At 36.5% G+C, this 8737-nt stretch overlaps 1 protein-coding gene across 1 annotated transcript in view; it reads right to left on the bottom strand.

The window, feature by feature from the left end:
* Window positions 1–2549: 2549 nt before the first annotated feature.
* LOC106090688 (neurogenic protein big brain) overlaps window positions 2550–8737 on the bottom strand; it is a 38336-nt gene continuing 32148 nt past the window's right edge. The window contains exons 4-5 of the mRNA XM_013256968.2: window positions 8215–8422; window positions 2550–4896 (exon numbers count right to left, since the gene is read on the bottom strand). Of these exons, the coding sequence (XP_013112422.1) occupies window positions 3448–4896; window positions 8215–8422 (1657 nt within the window). The 3' untranslated portion in view covers window positions 2550–3447. The remainder of the gene's footprint in view (window positions 4897–8214; window positions 8423–8737) is intronic.

Genomic DNA, 8737 nt, shown 5'->3' with positions numbered 1-8737 from the left:
CTTGTCAAACCACCGAAAGAACGATTTAGGGAAAATTTGCCATCAAAGATAGCGTAGTACCAGCCTTTAGTTCCAATTAGATGTTTGGCGATCGCGTTTATTTTACGTAAGAAATTACTTGCTGCGCAGCGACAGTGGCTGTGCTCTTTTTGGGCGTCGTGAAGTGTAAATTTTCCCTAGGTGAAAAAACAAGCTATAGCGAATTGAATACTATTCATCAATATTTTCCTCCCATTTTTTAAATGGAGTTTCTCCGCGAAAACCGAATATAGTACCAAACTTTAATCGAAATAATAACAGTCCGAATTTATATCATAACCAATTATTGTTACTTATTTAAAAGACAAAAACCGACGAAAATTCCTTTTTTTCATATTAACAAAATTTGAAAAACGATTCGTTCCTTCCATTCCTTAAAACAAATTGTACAATTTAAAATCTTCATAAATTCGATTTTTATTTTTGTGATAATAACAAATTGTTTTTAAGAGAAAAGCGAAACACAGAACACACCCTATTGACATTCTAAATATTTCCAAAAAAAAAAAACAAGTAAAAGCGTGCTAAGTTCGGCAGGGCCGAATCTTATATACCCTCCACCATGGATCACATTTGTCACGTTCTTTAAATTACTTTTCCAAATATATATGAGCTATATCAAGTTATTGACCAATATGGACCGTACTGGTCATGGCTGTTAAGTCATAGAAGAACACCACCTCCAAAATTTCAGGCAAATCGAGTAATAATTGCGCCTTCCAGAGGCTCAGAAAATTGAATTGATAGATCGGTTGATATGGGAGCTATATCAGGTTGTCAACCGACTGAGACCATACTTAAAACAGTTGTTGGAAGTCATACCAAAAACGACATATGCAAAATTTCAAACAAATTGGATGAGAATTCCGCTCTCTAGAAACCCAAGAAGTCTTATCAGTCTAATTGAGAAATCGGTTTATATGACAGCTGTCTCAGGTTATAAATCGATTTGAACCATACTTAGCACAATTGTTGGAAATGATACACGTGCAAAGTTTTAACCAAATCGAATAAGAATTGCTCCCTCTAAAAGCTCCAGAAGTCTAGACCCAGATCGGTTTATATGACAATTATATCAAAACCAATCAAGTATTTGGAAGCATTTTTGCAAAATTCCAAGCGCCTAACTTTGTTCCTCCGAAAGTTAGCGTACTTTCGACAGACAGACAGACGGACGGACATGGCTAGATCGACCTAAAATATCATGTTGGTCAAGAATATATATGGGGCCTTAGGTGTATATTTGGAGGTGTTACAAACGGAAAGACGATATTAGTTTACCCCCATCCTATGGCGGAAGCTATAAAAAAGAAACACTTTATAATGTTATGTATATGTAATTCGTATGTAACATACAACTTGATATATTTTTTGGAATTTATGTGTTTTCTTTCATTTTATATAATTATTATTCTTTAAAGCACAATAATAACTAAAAAATATCTTAGAACAATGATTACAACTAATATTTACAGACATTATCTATAGCCAAAATATTGTAAGTTTATGCTAAACTTAATTGAGGTGATGGTGGCAAAACATTTTATACTCAAATTTAAATGTATAAAAAATTGGATTTGGAATATAATCTGCAAAACAGCATAAACTAGACTACATTCTTTAGTTTTAAATATAATGAAAATCCATTTAGTTGTATATAATCCTGGTATAACAGGACAACATAGAATAATTGTCATACATACATATTATAAATTCAGTCTAAACTTGAGTTCTTTATAACAGGTGAAAAAAGTTACAAATAATTATTCCTAATTTTGAATTGATTAAATAATACAATACATAATCGTTGCAAGGTTTATGGTTCCATTATTTTGAGATGCATTAAAACTTAGTGAGTGGGGTGGGGGAGTATTATATTTGTAGAATTTCTTAAGATTTAGACTATACATTATACTCCTGTTGGTTCTATGTTAAATGAATTATTAGGCTAATGTGGTTTGTTTGTTTACATATTGTGGGGTTTTGTGACAGCTCCTTTGGACTTTACATTGATATAAAAATATATAAACCTCGTAAAGACTAGCTATTATGGATATTAATGAAACGGTTTAGTCTTTTAGATACCAACCGTATTTGGGCAAATGAGTGTATGAGACAAGGGCAGTCTGAAAAGTAAACTCAACCTTTTAAATTACTAATGGCATGTCAGATTGTTTTTACAGTTTTTTTTTTATAAAGAGATTTGTGCTAGTTTAAGTTGTCAATATATCTCGAATCATATAGTCAGCGTTCAAAATGGTTTGGAAATACTACTTCAAGTTCTCAACTCAGGTAGAAGTAAACAGTCTAAAATGGCACTATCTGCACTGATAAAATGTGATAGACTGAGATTAACTTCGCAACCGGATATTGGAATGGATTGGATGGGATTAAAAAACGTTTATTCCATAGTTGAAAGGCCCGAGTTTAAGCCTTTGGAATAGTTATCGGAATGGAAGAAATCAATCTTAAATTCGACACAACTGCTTATAAAAAAGACTAGAGTAGAATACGTTGTCAAGATTTTATTAATAACACAAGCACATTTTTATTTATCAATAAAGTTCTTTAAGCTGAAGAAGCAAGACCAAAAAGCCTAACAGACAAATCTTTTTTTGTTATCCATTTCCCAAAGCCAAGAGAGTAGGGCTAAGCGACCATACGAAAATGAATTGCAAAAGATAGACGTATCGGTTACAGTACTGTACAGTGTTCTCCCGCCTCCTGGCTGCCGGGCTTACAGTTACCAATCTATTACCTATTGATATGTGCAGGTCAAAACAATCGAAAGGAAAAATAGATTCGAAATACTTTCGCATGATTCGACTTCAAATTAGAAATTGATTTTAGAACTGAAAAGCTTCACTCATGATTCGAACAACCAATGATTTTCCAGGTAAAAAATTCAATTGCTACGATAGAAATGTTGACTAAAGGTCTACACAAGGTTTCTTTAAACATCTAGTGGGCATTTTGTGTTAATTTTGAAGGACTTTTCATTTGTGTAATAGAAGAATACTATATAACAACTGATTAATCAGGCCAGCAGTAGTAGTAGCCAGAAAAAACAATTATAATAAGCCAAAACATTTAAATAAGTCCGGGCCAAGTTGGAAAAAGTGTAGCAATAAAAAACAAAACGATTTCGAAACATCACTTCAAAATGATCCTGCTCGTAAAAACATAACCTTGAAATGCGTACATTGTAGCTTGACTAAATATGATTTCGTTTACGCCTTAACTACTTCCAACATAAAAATTAAACCACTTCCATAAATTCTTTTCAGTCTTTAGCCAGTTCTTCTATGCCTTGAAGAAACCCTGAAGTATTAGTTCTCATGAAGTCTTGGAAGTGGTGTCTTCTATTTCGTATTGTTTTTGTAGAGCTGGGCTCCACGAAAGCCTTTTTCAATTGGACCTCATGGGCATCATGCCATAATGCTGTTGAGGATGTGCGGGTGGTGGGGGTTGCTGCTGCTGCTGCTGCGACTGTTGGTGATGTTGAGCCATCATTTGCTGCTGCTGTGAGGGAGGCTGTTGTTGTTGGGTATGAGATGGTGTTGGGTGGGTTGGTGTTGCCTGACTAGTTGAAAATTGTCCTATTGTTGTCGTTGTGGATGTCATCGTGGAAGCCTGTGATGCCACCACTGGTGCTGACACTTTACGTTCTGATTGTGTTCTCATTGGCGCTTGACTGGAGGAAGAGACTTGATGTGGATTTGGTTGAGGTGGTGGGGCATACATTATCATGGGTGGCTCAGTGCTTGGAATACGGGCTGGTGGTGTCATCGAGGATCCGTGATAGGAGCCATATGAACTGTCATCCGATTGGGCAGACTGGCCACGATTGCGAGGCACTGTCATGCCATAAACCGATTCAGGACGACGTTCAAATTTTATGTTGCCATCGGTGGGATTTGGATTATGTCTGGTTCCATAAACCGATTGGAAACTTTGTGGACCATTGTCCTGGGGCTGCTGTGAATGGAGTTGCTGCTGCTGCTGCTGCTGTTGTTGTTGTTGATTGGGTGCTGGCGGTGGTGGTTGGTGTTGCATAAGTTGTCCCGTTAGATGGTGTGGCATTTGGCCTTGATGTTGTGGTTGCTGCTGATTCTGACGATTGGAGGTTCGCATGCCATAAATGCTCTCTGATCTCTGTTGCAATTGGTTCTGCACATTTTGATTTTGAAGGTGCGAAGATTGTTGATGCTGCTGCTGCTGCTGTTGTTGTTGTTGATGCTGTTGTTGTTGATTTTGTTGGATATTCATGCGGTATAAGCTTTGGGCTGGAACCAGAGGTCCTGATCTGGGCACTATATCCCGATTAATATTTGTATTGCTTTTGGCATAAACCGATTGCGAACGATTCAAATTGGTGCGAGTCAGTGTGGGTGAACGACAATACATGGAACGTGTGCCGCCATACAAAGGCTCTTGTGGTTGGTCGAATTTCGGGGGAGCTGTGTACAAATTTTGACAGTAGTTACCAGTTCCACCACTGGGACCAGATGAAGCAACGACACCAACTCCACCACCACTACCACCACCACTGTTTTGGGTAGAAGGCATGTTGGTATTTTGTGCACGTTGGAATGTGCCCTGGTATTTGGTTTGCATAGTTTGTTTTTCCATATCTAAATCATAATTCAACTCATCTTCTGAGTTGATGGACGATGATTCATTGTCCATGGCTGCTTTAATGTGACGAGCATTACGTTTTGAGCTGAATATGAATTCGTAGACAATGCCCGAAGCGATGCCTCCAACCAATGGACCAAACCAATACACCCAGTGGTTATCCCATTTATTGAGAACGAACGAGGGACCCAAGGAGCGAGCGGGATTAAGATATGGCATCTGCAAAAACAAAACAAGATAGATGATATATAAGTATATGTGAGTGTGTAAATATGTAATGGAATCTATAAACAGAATGCAGTTGTAATAGTATGTGTTGTGTTCAGAACATTTTTTGTTAATTTTTAAGCCTATATTCATCAACCCATAGGCGTGTGTATTGTCTGTGTTTTCGTGTGCACAACAACTGCTACAATGACTTTCTCACGCTTCACTAAAATCCTGTGAGTGATCCTTGCAAACGCACGGAAATCTCTTGTTCTAGCAGCTACCTACCCTAGCCTAGACAAAAAGAAAGAAAATGAAAAATCCTTAAACATGTGCAGCTGCAGGTTTTGTATTTCAATACCTGCTTTTCGTAGAATTGGAATTTGTAGCTACATTTTTCTATATACATATGCAGCATACATTTTTACATTTTTACCTTTTATCCAAACAATATACATATTTTTTTTGCAATTTGACATGTATATACTTATGGCGATTTTGTGAAGGAATTATGTCATGATCTATTCATAATTCAAAACCCACTCAATTCACCACAATGGCATGGGAGTATATTTATTTTGTATATTAATGTGTTCGCTTGTCAGTTGTATTCACACACATCCTCTCATGCTGAAATGTAGTACAAATTTTGTTCTTGTACAATGACAGGTTAAGCTGAAAAGATGTATGTATATATGAAACGAACCGATCTCCGTAATTTACTTCTTGAGTGCACATAAGCAGATTTTTCATCATAAACACTCTTTCCACCTTCCGTGGTCTGGAGATCGATAGTTGTGTGTCAGGCCCAAGTCTTGCTTTCTATGGGCTTAAGGAGTTAAGCATAATCATCAATATATGTGGGAGCTAAATTCCGCATCGACCATGGACATATTTACCTTGTACATATTACAAGCACACAAGCAAATATACGTTCTACTCTAATTTCATTTGAGAATCAACGAGTAAAAACATACCAACTTCGGCAGGGCCGAGACTTATTTACCATGGATTGCATTTGTCAAGTTTTTTGCACGATTTACCTTAATATGTAGATAGACAATAAATAAATAACGAAAAGCGGTTTCGTAGTTGCTCAAAAAGACAATTCGAGAAAAATTGCGCATTCTGGGATTTCTTGGGGATTTCGGTTTATATGGGAGCTATTTTAGGTTATGGACTGATTTACACCCTACATAGCATGAATGTTGGAGTCCATAGTAGAATTCATTGTGCAAAATTGCAGCCAAATCGGTTAAGATTCTAGAGGTCCAAGTATGTTCGCGAAATGGGTTTATGTTGGAGCTATATCAGATAAAGATCCGATTCAGAACATATTTAGCACGAATGTTTGATGCTATGTGGATGTATTGGGTTGCCCAAAAAGTAATTGCGGTTTTTTTAAAAGAAAGTAAATGCATTTTTAATAAAACTTAGAATGAACTTTAATCAAAAATACTTTTTTTACACTTTTTTTCTAAAGCAAGCTAAAAGTGACAGCTGATAACTGACAGAAGAAAGAATTACAGAGTCACAAGCTGTGAAAAAAATTGTCAACGCCGACTATATGAAAAATCCGCAATTACTTTTTGGGCAACCCAATAATTTTGCAAAATTTCAGCTAAATCGTATAAGAATTGGACACTAGAAAGGCCCAAGAAGTATATTCGGGAGATCGGTTTATCGGTTATTACATAAACATTCCATTAAGGAACAGGTGCGAACTTCTCACATATCAATGAAAGCTGTTCGATTCAAGTGGGCCGATATGGGCCATTTGACACTTCTTTGGGGAGAAGCTTTTAAATGGCTGTCATTCCATTTTTTTTAAACGGCATAGTTCCTCACAAACTTCGCCAGCATTCTATTTGGACTCAGTTTCAACAATCTTCTAAATATCAGATCATTAAAATTTTTACATAAGTTTATGGTGGGAAAGAAACCCAGATATTTGTTTGAGAGACTGAGATTTGCCCAATCTGATAGAGGAAGAAAGTCAATACCTTTTAGAAGACGGAGTCTTAGGACAATTTTATATTAGCAACATACGTCTTTGGAATAATCTACCACACGATATTCTATAACTTTAATATTTTATTTCCTTAAATTTTGCTTTAAAATTTTTAAAATTATTTTGTTTTTGTATTTATTCTTTGTTTGTGCTTTTTGTTAAATTCCCAATTACATAGGCTGTTTTTTTTACACTTTTTATTCATTGTAACCTAGTTTATTTATTGAGAACCTACGTAAGTCGGATATATTATATAACAATAAATCTACACTTTAATTATAAGATCATTATCTTGTTGTGTAGACAATAAAACCATAAATAATAGGGAAATGATAACCAACGCTGAAAATTTTTTGTGATGTACGCGCCAGGATTCGAACTCAGACGTTCAGCGTTATAGGCGGACATGCGCGGTTTCCGGCATAGGCGGATACCGCTCTGCGCTACGGTGTCCTCAGTTTATATGGAAGCTATATAAGTTTACGGACCGATTCAGACCATACTTGACACGAAGCTTGGAGGTCATAGAAGACATCATTGTGCAATAGTTTTCAGCCAAATCGGGTACGAATTGCGCCCTCTAGGATCTAAAGAAGTCGTGTCGATGGCCCATTTGCAACACCCAACGACCTACATCAATTAGAAGTATGTGTTCGACCGCTATCGTGATTTCCACACACGGACGGTCGGACGGGCATTTCAAGATCGACTCAGAATGTCGAGACGATCAAAAATATACATTCTTTATGGGGTTCCAGGGTCCAAAACGGAATGACTATATTAGTATATTCCCATTCTATGGTGGAGGGTATAAAAAGGGTAGTGGGAATAAAGATCTCTACAGACCAATATATACATTTAATCTCTAGTCAATTACATTAAAAAAAATAAATCTTCTGTTTTCTACTCCTGAAGGTCATGCAGGAACATGAAACCTTCCAGCCGACTACAGACACAAGGCAAGAATCATCGCCACACACAAATAGCCAACTTTCAGAAAACACCGCCTTTGAAGCTTCCTCATTTAGCCTGTTACAAAAAAACGAAAGATGACAACTAAAATATAGGAGCAAAGGCAAGCTTAAAAAAAGTAAATCTTTAAGTAAATTGCTTTGATATTAAGAGATTTTTTGTTTTTTTTTCGGGCAGCTTCCTTCCCAAACTACACACATAAAAATACCTAAACAGCAGGTGCTTTTTTAGTGACCGAAGTCATTGAGCGAGAAACGGATGGACGCTGACGATACAAATTACAAGATGAAAAAAATGAAACATAAGTATTTTGTGAAAATTTATAGGACAAAAATCTTAAAACTTACCGAAACAAAACTGCACGCACTATACGCTGCGGCTATGGAGGATGCAGAATGTCCCATAATTTTTTTAACAGAATCCGTTGAAACGAAATATGTTAAGACCACAACAAACGTTAAAATAAATTCCACGCCAAAACGTTCCCAGGCTGCTAAGGTGGCACTGTGAGATATGGCTGCCTGTAAATTACCCTGATAACCAGGTACGGTGACTCTGAAAAGGAGAGAGGCAAGAAAAAAATTAATAAAATCTCAGATTTAATATGAACCAAAAAATAATAATAAATTATAATTAAAAAAAGGCTTGGACAAAATCCCAGGAACCAATAACTAGCAAGGACAACATAAAAAGGTCAAACTATACGCATTTCCTTGGTAAATTGATATTGATCGATTCATAAGCAAGATGAGCGGTCATCCAAAGAATGTATGAAATGCTGAAGAGATGCTCTATCTGATATCAAAAACATCCCATAATGTACTTCGCACGACTCCTTCTACCAGCCGGATCTCCCATAACGTCGTAGCA

This window comes from Stomoxys calcitrans, chromosome 3 (genome assembly GCF_963082655.1).
Source record: "Stomoxys calcitrans chromosome 3, idStoCalc2.1, whole genome shotgun sequence".
NCBI lineage: Eukaryota > Metazoa > Arthropoda > Insecta > Diptera > Muscidae > Stomoxys > Stomoxys calcitrans.
Note: the sequence above shows the minus strand (reverse complement) of the source record. Positions and strands in the feature narration are given on the sequence as shown.